This window comes from Ursus americanus, chromosome 21 (assembly GCF_024610735.1).
Source record: "Ursus americanus isolate L20-20 chromosome 21, mUrsAme1.1.p, whole genome shotgun sequence".
Taxonomy (NCBI): Eukaryota; Metazoa; Chordata; class Mammalia; order Carnivora; family Ursidae; genus Ursus; species Ursus americanus.
Genome location: NC_142147.1, coordinates 38,812,421 through 38,831,726, shown reverse-complemented (window position 1 = coordinate 38,831,726; position 19,306 = coordinate 38,812,421). Strand labels below are relative to the sequence as shown.

At 50.9% G+C, this 19,306-nt stretch overlaps 1 protein-coding gene across 7 annotated transcripts in view; it reads left to right on the top strand.

The window, feature by feature from the left end:
* ANKRD27 (ankyrin repeat domain 27) overlaps positions 1–19,306 on the top strand; it is a 54,980-nt gene that overhangs the window by 19,869 nt on the left and 15,805 nt on the right. For all 7 annotated transcript variants that reach the window (XM_045796153.2, XM_087870666.1, XM_045796151.2 and 4 more), the window contains 12 exons: positions 936–1,014; positions 1,503–1,635; positions 6,510–6,602; positions 7,672–7,799; positions 8,763–8,845; positions 9,305–9,420; positions 9,842–9,934; positions 11,293–11,490; positions 13,108–13,167; positions 13,267–13,386; positions 14,437–14,481; positions 16,762–16,884. In XM_045796153.2, coding sequence (XP_045652109.2) covers positions 936–1,014; positions 1,503–1,635; positions 6,510–6,602; positions 7,672–7,799; positions 8,763–8,845; positions 9,305–9,420; positions 9,842–9,934; positions 11,293–11,490; positions 13,108–13,167; positions 13,267–13,386; positions 14,437–14,481; positions 16,762–16,884 — 1,271 coding nt within the window. The remainder of the gene's footprint in view (positions 1–935; positions 1,015–1,502; positions 1,636–6,509; positions 6,603–7,671; positions 7,800–8,762; positions 8,846–9,304; positions 9,421–9,841; positions 9,935–11,292; positions 11,491–13,107; positions 13,168–13,266; positions 13,387–14,436; positions 14,482–16,761; positions 16,885–19,306) is intronic.

The following is a 19,306-nucleotide window of genomic DNA, read 5'->3' as shown; positions in this document are numbered from 1 at the left end:
CTGTTGGGGTTCTCTTGAACTTGTCATGGCGCTAGGGTGTGGGTATATGGCCCCATCAGGACGTTCACGGCCGACTGTTTAGTCCACGCCACATTGCTCACCGGTCCCCTTCTGCAGCTGTGTTCCAACCCGAAGCTGTTCCATTGACATTTTTTGGCTAAAATTACAAAACTTTAATTAAAAAAAAAAATGATCCAAGCTGGTGATGGGCACACGGGGGTTCAACTGTTCATTAGATCCTTCTTCCTAATTTTGTGTCTGTTTAAAATTTTTCATTATAAAAAGTAAAGCAAAACAAGCTGAGAAAAAAGTAAAAGGGAGTCCTACCCATGTGTGCAGATAGGGGGTGATCGTCAAAGCGCATTAAGTGAAATAAAAGGGAGCGTATATGGTACACTTCCAACGACATTCCAGAAAAAGGGGGCGGCTCTACATCCAGATGCACGGTGGTGAGTTCCTGGACTGTCTCCGGAAGGTTAGGTGGAAGCAGCAGCAGTAGCCTCGGGGGGAAGATTGGGCAGCAGGGATGGGAGAGACAGTCACAGTTTGCTCTTTTGTGCTATTCAAACGTGAGCATTAGACTTTGCTTGCAGTGTATAAAATGGAAATGACCTCAGGAGGAAAGAGGCTTTTCTCGGTGGCTCTGGGCACACCTTCACCTCGTGTCCTCCATCACTGACTTGAACCGCCTGGAAGGTGGCGAGGGGGGAGTCTGCTTGGAATTTCCTCCTTTTGCACATGTTCTGAGAATGCTAGGCATTCATTTCCCTCTCAAATGTGACAGTAATTCAGGACTCTATAAAGGAAATTGTGCAGTGGAACTTCTCCCTGATGTGTAGTCTTACTGGATTGTGGCTTTGTGGGTTGGATGATGGCGGGAAGTTGAAACACTGGTCTCATGATGGCTTCGAACATGTGCTTTCCCCCCCCTGCAGTTAACTTGGAGACCATGTGTGCTGATGATCTGCTGTCGGTCCTGTTGTATTTGCTTGTGAAAACAGAGATCCCTAATTGGTAATATTTTGGGTTAAAATACTTTTTCAAGATGGCAGCATTGTGCTGGGATGGTTTTAGTATATAACTCCAGGACATCAAGCGCCCCTTATGAGTCCATGGTTGTGTCTGCCCTGCCTTCGTTCTGCAGGGGGTGGCTGTCATCCCATTTACAGATGGGGAAACTGAGGCCCAGAGAGCTTATGGAACACGCAGCTAGCCAGTGACTCAGCGGGACGCTGACTGCAGTTCTGTTTGACTCCAAAGCCCGTTCTCTTCTGATGGGAACCCCCGGGTCACTTTATAGTAGTTAGCTTTTTAAAAACTGGTATATTGGTATACTGGAAAGGACCAAGTAGTTTTCCTTATTTTCCTAATTGCACACTCTAGAGCTTAAGGGGGGAGCAGTCATAGCTCCTGGAGCTAACTGACTTCAGTCACTCAAGTCCATAGCGCTGTTTCTGGAGAGGTGTTAATTGTGAAGTGAAACTTTTTTCTTCTTTTGTTAGGATGGCAAATTTGAGTTATATCAAAAACTTCAGATTTAGCAGCTCAGCAAAAGATGAATTGGGATACTGCCTGACCTCGATTGAGGCTGCGATCGAATATATTCGGCAAGGAAGCCTCTCCGTTAAGCCGCCCGTAAGATCCCTCCTGCCCTGGCCTTTCTTTGTGGGTGTCAGGGCACCTTTGGTAGGGTTCTGAGGTTGGCGGGTGGGGAGGGGGATTCTCTTCTTCTTTTTTTTTCTCCTCAAGATTTATTTATTTGAGATTGAGGGGGCGGGGAGCGAGTGAGCGTACAAGCAGGGTAACAGCAGAGGGAGAGGGAGCCTGACATGGGGCTCGATCCCAGGGAGATCATGACCTGAGTCGAAGGCACACGCTTAACTGACTGAGCCACCCAGGCGCCGTGGGGGAGGGGGATTCTTAAATGGTCTCCCAAGAACGAGGGCTCTGCTGTCTAAGGGCTCTGAGGCTTGATAGCCACCCAGCAGCCTGAAACGATAAGCACCCAATTGGTTATTAAAGTTGGCAGAATATGACCGGGATTCAGTTAAAATCCTGCTTTATTAATCCTTGCCATTCTCAAAAAAGCACATAGGCAGAAGGGAGGAGCTAGAAACCATGAGTTTGGATATCTAGGCAAGAGATGGAATTATTCACATACGCAATTTTAGGACTCACTGGCCTTATGATTTTCTCGGTGAGCTATGCTTAAGGGAGGTGGTTGTATTTCGATGTGAAGTGTGAGAATCTTACACCAAGATTGCACTGCTGGCCTACTGCACCAGCTGGCAAAATGTGACAGTACGCACAGAAGTCACAACGTGGAAATTAGTAAGATGAAGAGATTCCTGTATTACACGCCTGGAGTCCTGCGGACTGAGCATTCCCTTGATCTTAATTTTCTGCTGATGGTAGAATCTCCCAAAGTAATGATGAGTTAAAATATCTGGAAAAAACCAGAGGTCTGCCCAGACAGGTGCACTTGGGCAAAATCACTCATCGTTAAAAGATTTGTTCTCCTGTCTTTCTCCCATCCCTGTATATTTCACATAATTTAAATTATATTGTATGTAGCATTTTACACTGTTTTTACCAAAAGAATAGTTGTTGTTTTTTTTTTCTGATTAGGAGACCAATGCTTGCTTATAAACAATATTTACCATATACAGTTGACCCTTGAACAACATAGGGGTTAAAGTTGCTGACCCTCCACGTGGTCGAAAAGCCGCATATAACTTGTGACCCCCCAGGACTTAACTACTAGTAGCCTACTGTTGACCAGAGGCCTAACTGATGATATAAACAGTTGATTAACACATATTGTGTATGTTATATATATCATACATACCGTACTTTTACAATAAAGTCAGCTGGAGAAAAAATGTTACTAAGGGAAATCATAAGGAAGAGAACGTATGTTCATAGTACTGTCCTGTGTCTGTCGCCATCTAAGTGGACCCATGCAGTTTAGCTCTGTGTTGCTCGAGGGACAGCTGTATACACTTGCAGGGAAGATCGCAAATACCTCTCACAAACTCACCAACTGGGGATGACTTTTTAACGTTTTGGTACATGTCTTTTTTCTGTGCCTGTACAATTTTTTAAAGACTTTGTTATTTTATTATTTTTTTTTAGTTTATTTTTTAATTAATTAATCTATTTTTGATTTAAATTCAATTAGCCAGTATATAGTACATGACTAATTTTTGGTGCAGTGTTCAGTGATTGATTAAGTGTATATAACACCCAGTGCTCATCACATCGCATGCCTTCCCTATTTTAGAGAGAGAGAGTGTGTGTGTGTGAGCAGAGGGAGGAGCAGAGAGAGAGGGAGAGGGAAAGAATCTCAAGCAGACCCCATGCTGAGCGAGGAGCCTGACACGGGGCTCGATCCCACAACCCTGAGATGACCTGAGCTGAAACCAAGAGTTGGACGCCCAACCGACTGAGCCACCCATGTGTCCCTATACAATTGTATTTTTAACTAAAATTTGAGACTGTGCTCCTCTTGTTGGCACATAGGCTGATGGTAGGAATTGCCTCATGCTTCTCGATGGGGCCAAGGGTGCCCCCTGTCACCTAGAGGGAAGTGCTGCCATCCCCTTGCTGCCCCCATAACTGCACAGTGGCCATCCTGCTTGCTTTCTGTGACGTGTAGGCAGCAAGGCTAACACCTGAAGCCTTTGACCAGAATGGAAGGAGGTGGCTGACCACGCAGCACTCGTCAGCTTCCCACACCCACTTTGACTTCAGACAATATCCGGAGTGGGATCTGGGGGAGTTGTTTTGGTTTTTAATTTTTATTTATGTATTTTTAAAGGTTTTCTTTTTAAGTCATCTCTACACCCGCCATGGGGCTCGAACTCACAATCCCGAGATCAGGACTCGCATGCTCCACTAACTGAGCCAGCCAGGCACCCCTGGATGAGGGGAGTTTTGAGGGGTGGCCCCTCTTGTGCTAGAGTTGGTTTGAGCCCAGCACTTGTGTTTGCCCTTGGTCAAGTCTGTATCTCTAAGTTTCTGTCCGCTTCCCATCCACCCTGAAGGTGGTGCTGTGTGTTTCACCTCTTGCTAGGAGTTTGCAAGAATGAACTAGGGTGTTTGGAAGGGCCTTTGTGAAGCATGAGCTGATACTGGTGCCCTCAGCTTGGTTCTCCAACACCCCCGCGTCTGCGTGTCTCTGTTTCCAGGTTCTCTGGTGCATCCTGTGTGGATAGGCTCTCTGGACAAGGTGGGGATACCGCCCTGTGTGCCCCTCTTGTCTAGGGTGTCTGCCCCCGGTCCTGGTCCTGCCTTTCTGAATGGGGGTGGTTGGTCCCGCCAGGTGTTGGGACAAGGTGTGCCTCATCCTTACAGGTGGCCGTGGAGCCAGTCCCTTGGGCCTTGTGTGGGGCAGGCGTGAGAGGTGCTACTTACCTGTGTTGATAGAACAGGTGTGGTGGCTTCCTTGTCTTTTGTGATGCCGGCATTGAGATTCTGCCTTGGCCTTGGTCAGCCTCAGCTGCTGACTGGCTTCCTGTCCTAGTGCAGTTCTGTCTTGGAAGGTGTGAGGCCAGGACGATGTGTCCATGTCCCTTCCTGGGGAAGGAGCTCAAGTGGATCTCCACACAGCAGGTGAGGTTTCTGGAGAGCATTCAGGACTCAGTATTAGTAAATCAAATTTTGTTTTCCTATTACCTCTTTATGTAATATGATGTAGTTTCACAGAAATTTCCCCCCCCAAGATCTAATTGTCTCTGAGGTGACCATATATACATTCTTTAAGCATAAAGACTTAAAAGACTTGAAAATCAAGACTAGTTTTTTTTTTTTTAAGATTTTATTTATTTATTAGAGAGAGAATGAGAGAGAGGGAGAACGAGCAGGGGGAGGCTCAGAGGGAGAAGCAGACTCCCCGTTGGGCAGGGAGTCCGATATGATACTCAATCCTGGGACCCCAGGATCATGACCTGAGCCGAAGCTTTTTGAAAATGAGCATTACTGGGATGACTCTAGTTTAAACCTTGGAGACTAGAAAACAGAACCCTGAATGAATCAGTCCCCTTCTCTGTTCAGCTTCTTGGGCTTCTGGTCTTTCTCACTGTGCTGGGTTTCTCATAAATAGTATTTACCCCCCTTCCCAAACAGATCTGAGCTGATATGCTGTCTCTCCCAGTAGGTCATTTCTCCTTGAAGGTTCAGGCCCTGAGGACTTGCCTCTCTTCGTCACTGCCCTTCATATAGTTACCCAGAGTGGAGGAGGGGACAAGCAACAGTGTCTTTCACGTTTCTCTGACTCTAAGCTGTTTGGCTATAAATCACTGAATAAAACAGGTTGTTAGAACTTTATACAGCAGATGGCAGCTGGGAGCAAACGGGCTCTCGTTCTGAGAGGTTGGTGTGTGTTTAACCCTCTTAGGGCTGCCAGTGTGAGGGACAGTGCCTGACAGAGGACCCCAGAAAGGGACCGACCCCTGAGGTGTCACCCAGGATCTCTGGGTCAGAACTTTGAGGGCCATGAAGGGCCTTCTCCCATACTTTTGTCAGGGTTCGGTGAGTTCTTCCGGCAGCAGCTGGCTGCGGGGAGAAACTCCCTTTACCTCCCACTGAGACTCTTTTGAGGCAGTTAATTCGTCACCCGTCAAGTTGCAGGTTCTCCAGGGAGCGTTGCAATGTCTCGCTAGGAATTATTTCATGAAGGAAGGATGCATTTTTAGATTTTTGTATCAAACTAAACATTACCTGCAACACAAAGACGTGAATTTATTATTTGGGGCAGACCCCAGTGTATCACAGGATTTGGGAACAGTGGCCATCTTCGTTTGCTGTTTTTTTTTTTTTTTTTTTAAGATTTTATTTATTTATTCGACAGAGATAGAGACAGCCAGTGAGAGAGGGAACACAAGCAGGGGGAGTGGGAGAGGAAGAAGCAGGCTTCCAGCGGAGGAGCCTGATGTGGGGCTCGATCCCAGAACGCCGGGACCACGCCCTGAGCCGAAGGCAGATGCTTAACCACTGTGCCACCCAGGCGCCCCCGTCTGCTGTTTTAATAAGCATGTTCAGAAAGCAAGACTCCTCTCTCTCCTGCTCCTGCTGCTTGACACTGGGAAATCTAGAACAGTCTGTCAGATGGCTGTCCTCTCTGTATGCCCAGGGCTGTGCAGGCTTTAGGACAGCGGTCTGAGAGGAGGAGGCGGCCAGGGGCAATCCAGGCTTCCGTCCTGGGGAGGATGGTGTGAGCTCGCTACATTCCACACTCAGTGATGACACATTCCACGCATGTGTGCACAGAGGCAGTGTGTCCCCAGGCCCCTAGGGCTCCCCGCCCAGCGGCTGCTTCCTGGAGGGACAGACGGCAAGCCCTTCGTCCGGCCGATGAGGATCTGCTCTCTGGCCCAGGGAGAAAGGCTCTGCCGACCCTGTTCTGTGCAGAAATATCAAGGACCGCACCCGGGTTCTCCATTGCGAAGGATCTGCTCTGACATCATGTGACAAGTTGATAAGAACAGATTATTGGGTTTTTCCTGCAGGAGTCTGAGGGCTTTGGTGACCGTCTGTTCCTGAAGCAGAGAATGAGTCTGCTGTCTCAGATGACTTCAACTCCCATTGATTGTCTGTTTAAGGTAAGACACCGGGAAGGCCGTGCGGGCACAGGCGTGTGAGGGACGTTTCATCTCTCCAGCGTCCATCAGGGCAGTGTGCTTGGTTCAACACCGAAGTTCGCGTTGTGCCCAGCGCGGGTCCGGGAATGCTGAGGTTTTACGTCTGGGCATCTCCCCCAAGGTGTGCTGTGCTGTGGCCAGGAGGGGCAGCATGCCTGGAGCCCCCTGCCCAGGTGGTCCTCTCTCCACCTGTTCGTCGAGGCCAGCTCCGAGGTGCAGAGCTGACGCCTCCCTGGGCTCCGGGAGCCCCGCACCGCCGATGTTCACGTGAGCACGCCCCAGGCTGAGAGCTCAGTGCACAGCAGTGGTTTCATCACTCGGCGCGTGCAGGCGGCTCCCTGCTCAGATGTGATTGCCCCTGGGAGGCTAGCGAGGTGCCCTCCTGGGTCGTCGGCGAGGGCTGGGTGAGGGCAGACCTCCTCAGGGAGCCTGTGGGTGCTTCTGGCCACCCGGAGCCGCCGTGGGTTCCTGGAGCACTCAGGGAGCCTCCCAGGGGCAGCGTGCTCCCCAGAACGTCTCGGTCCCTGAGAGGAGCACATCCTGGAATCCCAGGGCTGAGCCCTGCCCTGCTGGCTCGTTTGTGGATCGGATCTCTTGCTACTGCAGCCGTTCCCTTTCCCCACAAACCGAGGCTTTGTTAGAACACAAGAGTTCAGGACCGAGGCGTGTTCTAGGGAGGGGTCTGCATCCACCCTGAGGTTCAGGAGGCATGATCCTCCCCCACGATTGCTTTGGGAATTTTGTCATATTGTTGTTTTAAGCTACGGAAGATTTGTAACATTTCCAAAAGTAAAGAGAGTGTAAATGCACACCCACGTGACCATCTCCTTGGCCATCTCTGTCCTATTTCGTCTCCACCCCCACCTGCTTTCCCTGTCCACCCAGATTATTTTAAAACACATCCCAGAGAGCAAGTCCTGTCATCCATGCGTGCATAGAAACATGTTTCTGTAAGCAGGCTCCAAAACTTCACGCCTTAAGAAGAGAAGCATTCCTTAACTTTGGTAGTGTTTTTAATGTCACTTTGTAGCACATTGCAGCGGGTAACCAGAAAGAAGTGGAAAGACTTCTGAGCCAAGATGACCAAGACAAAGATGCCGTCCAAAGGATGTGTCACCCTCTGTGCTTCTGTGACGACTGTGAGAAACTTGTCTCTGGGTAAGAGTGTCCCCATGGAGGCTCAGCGTGCTGGCAAGGAGGAGGCGCGGGCCTGGGCAGAACTTTCCACTGGTGTGTCGTGCGATTTTTTTTTTTTTAAGATTTTATTTATTTGAGAGAGAGAGAGAGCGCGTGCACACACACGAGGGGGGGGGCAGAGGCAGAGGGAGAAGCAAACTCCCCACTGAGCAGGGAGCCCAATGTGGGGCTTGATCCCAGGACCCCGAGATCATGACCTGAGCTGAAGGCAGACGCCTGACTGAGCCACCCAGGCGCCCCTGTTGTGCAATTTTGAATCCCTTGCTGCACTCAACTTCCTCTGCTGTTAAGTGGAGACAGTAACATCCACCTCTTTGGAGAATCAGGTGGAATAAAGGTCCTAAAACTACTTGGCATGCTGCTGGTCCGGATGCCAGAGTAGGTGGGTACAGAGCCTACCCAGCCCCAGAAAGTAGATTTTAGGATGGAAGGAATGTCAGCTTCTCCGGTGACCTTTCCCTTCCCCTTGTCAGGCTATTCTGCTGGGTGTCAGAGCCTAGACGGGTGGGTGGGGGAGGGATGCTGGAACCAGACCCTCACCCTGCAGGAGACCGAGCAGGGGCTGGATGATCTCTCGGACACTGTTAAAGAGATACAGCTTGGCTAACATCCTGAGATCTGTCTGCTAGCCCCAGGACACTGGCATGTCCAACCTGGTAGGGAGAGGCTTTTCCCTGCCATTCCTAGGGTGTATTTTTCTATGTCTTCTATCTCTCTCGCTCTCTCTTTTTTTTTAGAGAGAGCGTGAGAGTAGGGGTGGGGAGGGGCAGAGGGAGAGGGAGACTCTTAAGCAGGTTTCATGCTCAACATGAGCCCAATGTGGGGCTTGATCTCACGACCCTGAGATCATGACCTCAGCTGAAATCAAGAGTCGGATGCCCAACCAACTGAGCCACCCAGGGGCCCCTCTTCTCCCTCTTTTAGGAGGCTGAACGATCCCTCCATTGTCACTCCATTTTCCAGAGATGACAGGGGTCACACACCGCTCCATGTGGCCGCCCTCTGTGGTATGTGGTCTTGGGTTGGCCTTTGGTTGGGCTACTAAGGCAAAGGGATGGAGCCAGGGGTGGCCCAGCAGAGGCCTGACTGACGGGGGTGGTGGAGTTGGGTGTGGAAGGGCCTGTGTCATGGGACACCCCCAGGGGCTTTGCTGTTTTCGTAATGGTCGCACAGTATTCCATCCTGTGAACTGATAAACCACAGAATCTTCTGTGGATATCTAAGACTCTTTTCCACTACCTTCTGTTGCTGAGAGGTGGACCAGAGCCGAGCCCCCTCCGGAGGGAGGGGGGCCCACCCCAGGAAGTCTGACTTGATGTTAGCTCTGGTTCCTCTCAAGGGGAGAAACACTTCCTGGATTGTCCCCTACCAGAGAATAAGAGGGTAAAATAATGGGACTTCCTGTTTAGGATTTGGAGAGGCCCCGGCTCTTTCCTTCTCTCTGGTGAAATCCCTCTGTTCTGCAGGGCAGGCATCCCTCATTGACCTCCTGGTCTCCAGAGGCGCGGTGGTAAACGCCACGGACTATCACGGGTCTGCCCCGCTGCATCTCGCCTGCCAGAAGGGCTATCAGAGCGTCACGGTGAGCAGGGGTGCCACCCCCTGCGCGTGCTCAGACGAGCCCAGCTCCGCATGTCCACCTCACGGCCCCGCTCCTGCCTCGCACCCCGGCTCTTCCCCAGCCTCACAGGATGGGCCGTGTGTCCGAGGCCACGGCACCTGCCTGTGGATCCACTGGACGAAACCCTTCGGTGTCGACTTGAAGCCTCACGATGGCTTCTGGGGAGAAGGGTGGGGCTGTGGGCCTTGTTCTTTAATCTCTCAGCGTTTTGAAGGGAAGGATGAGAGGGATGATAGAATTTTGATTGTAGTGTAGGTCCACAGGGTTGCCGGTGGGAAGGCGTGGGCTCTGCGGTGAGACTTCGGGCCACGCTGCCCGAGGAAGCGTGGGTCGGCGTCGCGGGGCGGCCGGTGCTCACCTGCTCTCCCTTCTCCTTTGGCAGCTGCTGCTCCTGCATTACAAAGCCAGCCCCGAGGTGCAGGACAACAACGGTAACACGCCGCTCCACCTGGCCTGCACCTACGGTCACGAAGACGTGAGTGGCACCCCCCCCCCCCCGCCCCCAGGGTTGCCGTTCTTCCCCTTTCTCGCTCGCCGAGAGATGCGAGTTTCTGGTCAGGTGAACGTCAGGCTTTATGCTGTTGATCGGTACTGGAACATTTGGTGTGTAATTTCTTTTTAATTAAAAAAAGCCTTAAATTTATCACAGATGCTCTACTGAAATAAGAGAAATCTAAACTTGAATTGCCCGTTAGCGTACCCTGAAATTAAAATCATCTTCCTTCATCCCTGCTGCCATCTGGTTCTTACCTTTGTTCTCCTTCAGTTTTTACATTTTACATTTTTGTAGTAATGGCGACAGTTGTATCATTTCCGTTTCTCCTTAACATTGAACTGTGTTTGTGTGTGTGTGTGTGATTTTGTCCTGACCGCTCCCTCTCCATCTTCTCTGTGTGGCAACACGTGGGTTTCCACGTACGTACCCAAGGTGGATGCCGGGTTAGGGGTGGATGTGGAAAAACAAGATCGTACCCTCCCCATTTTTATCAAGCCACTTATGTGCTTAACCGTACGTCATGGAAATCTTGGAAGTTAGTAGATGTAGCCCCAGCTGGTCCTTTAATCACTGCATGGTGATCTGTTGTGTGTGTTGCATTTGTGTCCCTGAGACCACCCCTTGGTTCAGTGTTCGGGACTCAGCATATAGTCACACTGCTACGATTGACGATACCCAAAGGACCCAGAGCACAGTCACCAAAGGGAAGAGGTGCACGGCTGGAGTCTGGAGGAAACCAGGTGCAAGCTTCAGAGTGTCCTCTCCCCAGGGAGACGTACAGGACAACCTTAGTTCATCCAGCAGTGGGTTATAACAGCAAATATGAAGTGTTGTCTACCAGGAGCTCTATAGGGACTCAGGGCCCAAGATTTTTATGGGAAGCTGGTCACGTAAATACGCTGTGCCTGCCACATGCCAAACTTCCAGACTCCTAGAGGGAAAGCAGATGTTCAGCGTAAACCACGTTGTTGCACGGTTTAGACAGAGTGAGCCCTTCCTCAAAACCAAGCTCCTGAGGAGCATTGCAAGTCAGGGGCCAGCCTTGCAAGTGGGACTTTCAGGGGCTAGCAGCCTCCAGCCTGCTGTGGTCGTTCCCTTCTGCACATGGATACATTACCATTGGTTCAGCCTTTCCTTACTGATCGGAGTTGGGTTCTTTCCGAAAAACGATGTGTCCTGGTGAGGTAACCTTGAGGTTTATCTCTCTGTTTCTGCACGTTTGCTTGGTGAGTGGAGCCTGGCTGGAAGTGGGGTGTGGACCGAGGCTGCGGGGTCCACAGACATTGCCCGAGGCTTGGCATGTGCCTTACTGGTGGTATTTCCCATTTTCTTTGCAGTGTGTGAAGGCTCTGGTCTACTACGACCTGCAGTCGTGCAGACTAGATATTGGTAACGAGAAAGGAGACACCCCACTGCACATAGCTGCGCGTTGGGGCTACCAAGGCATCATAGAGACATTGCTACAAAATGGAGCATCCACGGAGATCCAGAATAGACTGAAAGAAACACCCCTCAAGTGTGCACTAAACTCAAAGGTAGCCTTTCTTCATCTCAGAGCATCAGTATGACTTAAAAAAAAAAAAAAAAAATCAATGTCCAAAGATTGGCTCTTGGCTGCGCTGGGCAAATTGTGCATTAGTGCCTGAGGCCGCACTTGGCCTGCACCCTCTGTGCTGCATTTAGGACCTGGTTGTCAATGGGTTTTACTTATTTATATTATTTCCAGCTTTACCAGCAGTTTTTCTCAGTCTTGTGCCAAGAGCAGCTCCCAGCAGAGTTTGTCCCAGCTGCTGAGTGCTGTTGGTTTCAGAGCAGACGGCATAGGGGGGAAAAGGGACAAAGGCTCGAGCCGAGAGAAGCAGGGACGGGGCCTGGGGCATGAAGCAGCGCGTGTCGGGGCTCGGTCTTCCTGTTACTTCATCCTTGGCTCCTAAGAGCCGCCTTCTTGTTTGGCCAATTTTGAACATCTTAGGGTACGGAAGGTTTCTTTCATCATGAGCCAATCCTTTCTTGTTGGTAATTTCTGGAACTATGTTAGTGTCTGGCAACGTGTCATTTAAGTGGAGAGCGAGGGGGTTCGCAGAGGCCTGTGCCTCACCTCCTGCAGCCGCCCCGGCCAAGGAGATGCCCCGGAGACGTGCAGCCAGCCCGAGGCCATTGGACCACGTCCAGAGCACCGCGGGGATGTGGGCCCTGTGCGCAATCCCGTCTTGATGCCGACCTCTGGCCCTTTCCCTTCGCACAGGCTCCGCTTTACTTCTCGTGGCGTTTTACCAGCCGCTTTAACACTTCCAGCTCCGTCCCACGGGGCTCTTTCAGGGGTGTCCATGCCTGTTTCTAGGAGAGCAGTTTTTGTGTTTTAACCACTTTACTGAAGTACGATTAATGCACAAAAAGCTGAACTTATTTAATGTGTGCAACCCAGGGAGGTTGGGGGCAAGTACACGCCCGTGAGACCAGCTCTGTGACCCGTGCCATGGATGTGCCCGTCACCACCAGGTGTTTCCCCCCACCCTCTGTTACTGTATTGCTGTTACAGTGTGTGTATCCTAAGAACACAACATGAGGTCCTCAGTAGCCGTGTCTGAAGGCGTAAATCCCTGCTGCTCACCCCAGGCGGGCCTCCCCCACGTTCCCGGTGCACTTGCAGTGTCTCGGCTTCGAAGCGGCCAGAGCTGGCGGGAGGTGTCCGTGAGGAGCAGAGGGCTCCTCTTCCCCTCTAGCTTCTCCCAGAGGCCCCTTCCAGAGGGAGACAGGCAGAGAGGAGAGCAAACTGCCTTCTTGGCTCAGCTCTGAGCTGTTCTTGCTCAAGACCCCAGGGTGCCAGGGGGAAGGTCACACTTTGTGGACACACGGTCTAGGGACCTTTGTGTGCCTGGGCTTCTCTCGTCCTCTGAGGGGAGGTCACTCACGGGAAGCCCCAACTCCTGTTGGACAGCAGGGGCGGTGAAGTGGCAGCAGGAAGCCCCCACTTAATCCCTGTGATCCTGGATGAGCTCTCGCCCACTCAGGCCGAGGTTTCTGTGTCTCTCCAAGGGTGTGGTTGGGCTGTGTGACCTTCGGAGGAGAAGGGCAGGCAGCCAGGCATGTGGGTGACGCTACTTTGGCAACCTTTCTCAGTCAGTACTTTTCATGTCCCCTTCTCCTCCTAGATTCTGTCAATAATGGAAGCCCATCATCTGCCATTGGAAAGGAGGAGGAGGTCTTCAGAGGTGAGTGAACGGGGCTGGGCTTGGTGGCCTTCTCTGAGACCATGGCCTGCTCTCTGGCCCTCACAAGGCCCTTCTCCTGTCGGGGCCCCCTGGCCATAGGTCCCGGTGCAGCCCCCTCAGCGCCCCGTGGACTCCATCAGTCAGGCCTCCTCCACCTCCAGTTTCTCCTCCGTGTTGGCGAGCTCCAGACAGGAGGAGCCCAAGAAGGACTACAGAGAGGTGAGGCTCCCAGATGGGAGGGCGTACGGGAGGGCGGCCCTGTGTCAAGGCGGCCAGTTAAAGAGCCATGGTGTGATGAGGGCTGCCTAGTGGGCTGCCGCTGTCATTACTGGGCCAGCGGGTATGCTGCAGCCTGGAGTGGAGCCCAGCCAGGAGTTCTCACCCTGCTCCTTGCATGCTCGGCTCCTGAAGCAGCTCTTTGCTTTGGGGATAGTGTGTGTCCGTGTGTGTGTGTGTGTGTGTGTCTGTCTGTCTGTCTGTATGCCTCTGTGTGTGAGAGACAGAGGACGGGAGGAGGGGGTCTTCCAGGAAAAGTCTAAGGAAGGTCACCTGTAGGTCCACAGATTTAAGATCATTTTACAAACTGAATTCTCTGCCCTTGGGTCCCAGTCTGTAAGCATCCCTGTCAACCTGGTGTGTCGTTCCTGACGTCTTGTCAACACCTGGTGTTCTGTAAAAGGTGATTTATAGCCTGTTTTTTTATTTTCTCCATTTAATCTGAGAGCTTGTCCAGCGTCAGCCCACAGAGCAGACCGTCCTATGGACGTGCCATGACTCTGCCCGTTCCCCTGTGCGTGGCGGGGAGCCTCACTGCCTCCACGCAGGGCATTTGTCCCCTGCGACCCCCAAGCTGTGACCTGCTCTTGCAGGGCCTGATGAGCTTAGCCTGATGCGAAGGCCCAGTAGAGAAAGCCAGGAGACACGTTTCAGAGCCTAAGAGAGCCCTGGAATGGTTCCTGGTGTGCCGTCAGCTGTCAGATGATGAGGGCTGGGTACGTGTGATCCTACAGGGTTGTGCTTCGTTTGCAATGACCAGCATCTCGCTTGGCCACGTCACCAGATCATTGCCTAGACCTCAGGGGGAAATGGGCCAGTACACGCTGGGACCCTCCTGGACAGCCTAGCAGGGCAGGCTCAGGGATATGCTTGCAAGATGCTGAATGAGGTGTTAAAACTCCACAAACCAAGAGACAAATGAGAGCCTCTGGATTTTCTATTACTGCGTTATCATTGAAATCATTTCCTAACATTCTTTTTCCTTTAATTAAGGTAGAAAAACTTTTAAGAGCGGTTGCTGATGGAGATCTAGAAATGGTGAGTGTTTAGCAGCATGTCTAAAAAAGCTTGCTCTCGGTCAGAAGAGAGGAGCCTGTTTCTTGTCTCTGGTTCAGTCAGGAGCTGTGTTCTGTTCGCCCTCACATGGAAGGGCCGCCTTTAGTGACTACGCGGTAACGTAGGTGTTCGTGGTTTCCCGTCACATAGTGAGCGGGCGCTCCTAACGCGGCCCAGTGAGCCTTTTAGTCGTTCACACTGCAGGAGGCTGGTGAGGTGCTGGCCAGCCCCGCGTGCGCAGGAGCGCAGAGGGCGGGCTCTGAGCCTGGCCCGCCAGCTGGGAGCAGGGTGCGCAGGCAGGCCTGGTGGAGCGGAGGGGTGGCAGGTGGGGGTGTGGCCCCGAGGATTGGTGCGGGGCTGTGGCGCCTGGGCAGACGGCTGAGGTCTGAGGCTTGGGACTCCAAGGAGGCACAGGCAGGGTGTCCCGATGAGGTGGTGCTGGCTGCCGTGGGTTGGCATGGGGAGAAGGCCTGGCTGGGGGAGCTGTGTATCCCAACCCTCCCTGCTGGTGCCGGAGGCCATTTGATCGGGTCACGGGAGAACGGAGACAGCCTTCCTTAGATGCCCGTGGGCGGTTTCCCCCGGCTTGCGTTTGGCTCCCTGAAAGGAACTTGCTATGTCTTCCACTTTAAAAGGAGGAGTGACTTGGGTGCTTACCAGATTGAGGAGCTCTGAATGGTGCTGTGTGTTTCAGGAGGGCCTTGCGCAGATGACGTGGTGCACAGAAGTTTCTGGGATCCCATCCTAACAACCTTGGGGATGTTGAGAATCTGACTGTAGTGACTGGTATATTCGCTTTTATCCAGAGGCCACGGTCCATGCACCAGACTGGCTCATGGTCTCTCTGGGGGGCGGAACATGCGTGTCTGTTCCTGTATCTGTCCTCTCATGAGACCGGCCCCAGGAGAACCCGGCATTCTTTGGAGGAAGCAGAGTAGGACTTCTTCAGGCACGCTGGAGCCGTGGTGTGTGCCGGTGGCGTAGTCTGTGTGGAGAAGAGATTATGACTGTCCCTGTGTCGTGACACACCCATGCCTCTTCCTTCTGTGGGTACGCAATGGGGCCAAGGCCATTCACGAAGAGGGCGAGCAGAGGCAGACCGCCCGGAGCCCAGGGGTCACCACCCAAACTGATCTACACACGTGACAGCTTCCAATCCCCGCCCGAGGCAACCTGTCCTTCCACTCTCCCCGTTCTTGTTCCCTGCCCTTGTCTGTCCCAGCTAGCCTGTTGGCTGAGGCCCCTGGGTCGAGGCCTTTGGCATTTCCACCCTGAGGGGTGTCTGCTGTCGGGATGTGGAAGGGAACTGGAGGAGAGACGTTTGGGGTCAAAGGCAGTCTTCTTGCAACCCCTCGTCATTCCCCACATGCATATGCTGACTTCCTCAGTTCTCAGAACCAGGCCGAGAAATGTATTTATATTGTTTCCAATTTTCATATTTAATATCCTAGAGACTAGTTTTTACTTGAACATAAACATGACCTTTTTCTGGTGGTCTCCAATGTGTTCACGTGTGGCTGGTGCATGGCAGTGGAAAGGACGCTGGTGTGGTGTCAGGGAGGCTGTGTGTAGTTTCTGACCACACTTCCTAGTTGTGTGGCCTCGGACGAGTTGTTCCCTCTCAGAATGAGTTTTCTCCCAGGTTAGAAGGGACAAGTGGTTGTTGAAAGTGTATAATTAGATAACACAAGCCAAGGTGCTCACTAAGTGCTCCAGGACTGGGGAGTTAAAGCAGCCCCACTCTGTCCTCTTTTCAGAATAAGGAATCTCCAGGGCCCCTGGGTGACGTGGTTGGTTAAGCGTCTGACTCTTGGTTTTGGCTCAGGTTGTGATCTCAGGGTCCTGGGATCGAGCCCCGCGTTGGGCTCTGTGCTTAGCTTGGAGTCTTTCGGATTCTTTCTCTGCCCCGCCCGCTTGTGCTTGCTGTCTCTCTAAAATAAATAAATCTTAAAAATAAATAAATAAATAAATAAATAAATAAATAAATAAATAAATAAATAAAGGAATTGCTACCACAAGCTGTAGAAATGGCAGCTAAAGTTGTCTGCATCACCAGTAAAAGGACTGAGAAAGGGCTTGGGCATGGTGAACCCAGTCATTTATAAATCACTGTGGTGGTCGAAGAAGTGTGGGCCCTGATTCTGGAGCAGGTGTGTGTGTGTGTGTGTGTGGAGGTGGGGGAAGGGAGGGAGAGATACTGTAGTTGTAAAGGAGCTAAGGATGAATTTTAAGTTCCTTTTTCTGCTTCCTGCTCAACACCAGGTGCGTTACCTTCTGGAGTGGACGGAGGAGGACCTGGATGAACTGGAAGATGCTGTCAGTGTAGCTGATGTTGAATTTTGTCACCCTTTGTGCCAGTGCCCGAAATGTGCTCCAGCTCAAAAGGTTTGGCTTTGTTTCCCTTGGTGCGGCTGCGGGTGGGGATGGGGAAGCAAATACTTCTTTTTCCCCTTAGGAAAGTTGTCTGCTTCTCAGCCAGCTAATTACTGAGTGGCTGCTAGTTGGTATCCCCTGAGATGCAGTGGGGTTTAGTTATTTAGCTCAGGGAGGAGAGAAGCTAACAGTAGTGTGGAATTGGCTTGGGCAGGTTGCTTTCTGAATGCGCGGTCAGTGAGCAGAGACATGCACACGTGCTCAGTGTCTCAGCTGCTCTCTGGGCCCTTGAGTCACAAGGCACGAGTTTATGGCTGAGGGTGTCTGTCCCCATGGCTGCCAATACCCTGAGAAAGCTGCATTCAAGACCTGTTGCTCTCTGTCTTTGCTCAAGTCAGTCCACCTTCTGTGGGAGCACCCTATGCCCTTTACCCAATCTTCCCCAGTGGTAACAGCTTGCAAAGCCATAGGATGGTATCCTAGCCAGGATGTTGACACAGAAATAATCCACACATCTTATCCACGTTTCTTTGCTTTTACTGGTGCCCATGTGTGCATGCATGTGTGTGCCTGTGTGTTCACTTTTATCACACTCATAGCTTTGTGCACCCACCACCACATCAAAGGTACCAACAAGCTCCCTCACCACGGGAAGAGCTACTCATGTTGCCCTTTCCCACACCCATCTGTCCCCCTGCCTCCCCCTAACCCCTGAGTTAATTTTTGTACAAGGTTTAAGATTCAGGTTGAGGTTCATTTATTTGCCTCTGGATGTCCATCTGTTCCACATCACTTGTTGAAAGACCATCCTTCCTCCAGTGACTTGCTGTTCCCCCTCCTTCGATAATATGTGGTATGGGTCGCTCTCCAGGTTCTGTGTTCTGTTCCACTGATCTGTGTGCCTGTCCTTCCATCGGTTCCACGCTGTCTCAATTACTGTAGCTATAGGAAGCTTTAGTATTGGGTAGAGTGATTCTTCCTAACTTCCTCTTCTTTGCCAGGATCATTTTAGCTAGTCTGCAGCCCGTGCCTTTCCATGTATATTTTAGAATAAGTTTGTTTATGTCTACCAAAAATCTTACTAGGATTTTGGTAGGAATTGCATTAAAACCGTAGATCAAGTTGGAGAGAAACATCTTTACTGTGTTGACTTCATGAACATGGTATATCTCTCCAACTATGCCGGCCTTCTTTGCGTTCTTCATCATTTTGTGGTCTTTACCATACAGATCCTGCGTATGTTTTCTTAAGTGTGTACTTAAGTATTTCATTTTCTTTTGAGAAATTGTAGATGGTATTGTGCATAGAGTATGCGCTTGTGTACTAGCTACTTAACTCTGCTGTGTGTGTCCCATACTGAGAAAATTAATTTGACTCTGCAAAACAGGTATAGTGCTGTTGTCCTTTGCATTACAGGATAATACTGCCTTATCTTAAAAAGCTATCCACGGGTTATTCTAACCCAGTAATATTGAAATGAGTAAAACTTTCATTCACATGTAGCTTTTCAGCTCACTATGGGGTCATGTGTACATTGGGATGTGCAACTTTTGCTCTGTCCCGATGCTGCTGGATGGGGACAGCCCAAAGAATGCTTTCCCCTGTGCAGACTGCTATGAAAAGCATAGCGATTAAAAAGGCAGAGGATGTTTCAAAGGCTACGATGTGAAGTGACCGTACTTCAGGCCTGGTCCAGGACTGTGTCTGGCTAGAGGCAGTTTCTGCGTCTCGCTGTCACTGTTCTTCTTGCCGTTGTCCTGCACTGTATTCTTCCCCACCTTACTGTTCATTCGTTGTGAGAAGAAACTGGATTACACATTAAAGTAGTGGCTGGATTTATTGACTAAAATCTTGCGTTCTCTGCTTTTTTAAAACACCTCTTTTTCTCATTTTGAAATTTCTCAAAAAGACATAAAAAAGACATTTATATGGAAATGGCTTCGTGTCTGTGACTTAGCTAACCACCCACTGGCCCCACCCTCTTCTAGCCCACTGCTGTGTTTAGAGTGTTGTTTAAAAAACCCTATTGAAAAAAAAACAACAACCCTATTGAAGTACAATTTACACCCAATAAAGTGTACCTGTGTACCGTGTACCATCTGATGAATTTCCACAAATGTGTAAAACCATGAAGCCATGACCGCAGTCCAGATCCAGAACACTCCATCACTTCTGAGGGTTTTCTTGGGCTTCCCCCCGCTTCCTCCCCTGTCCCGGGAACCCTGGGTCCACCGTCCATCGTCATAGACTTGTTGGCATTTTCTAGGATTTTATGTGAGTGGAAACCAAACAGGACACACTCTTTTGAGTCTGGCTTCCTTCCCTCAGCAGAATGTTTTGAGATCCATGCCGGGTCAGTGGGTTCCTTTCTTTTTACTGTGGGGTAGTATTTTGTTGAATATACTATAATCTACTGAGTCACCTATTGGTGAAC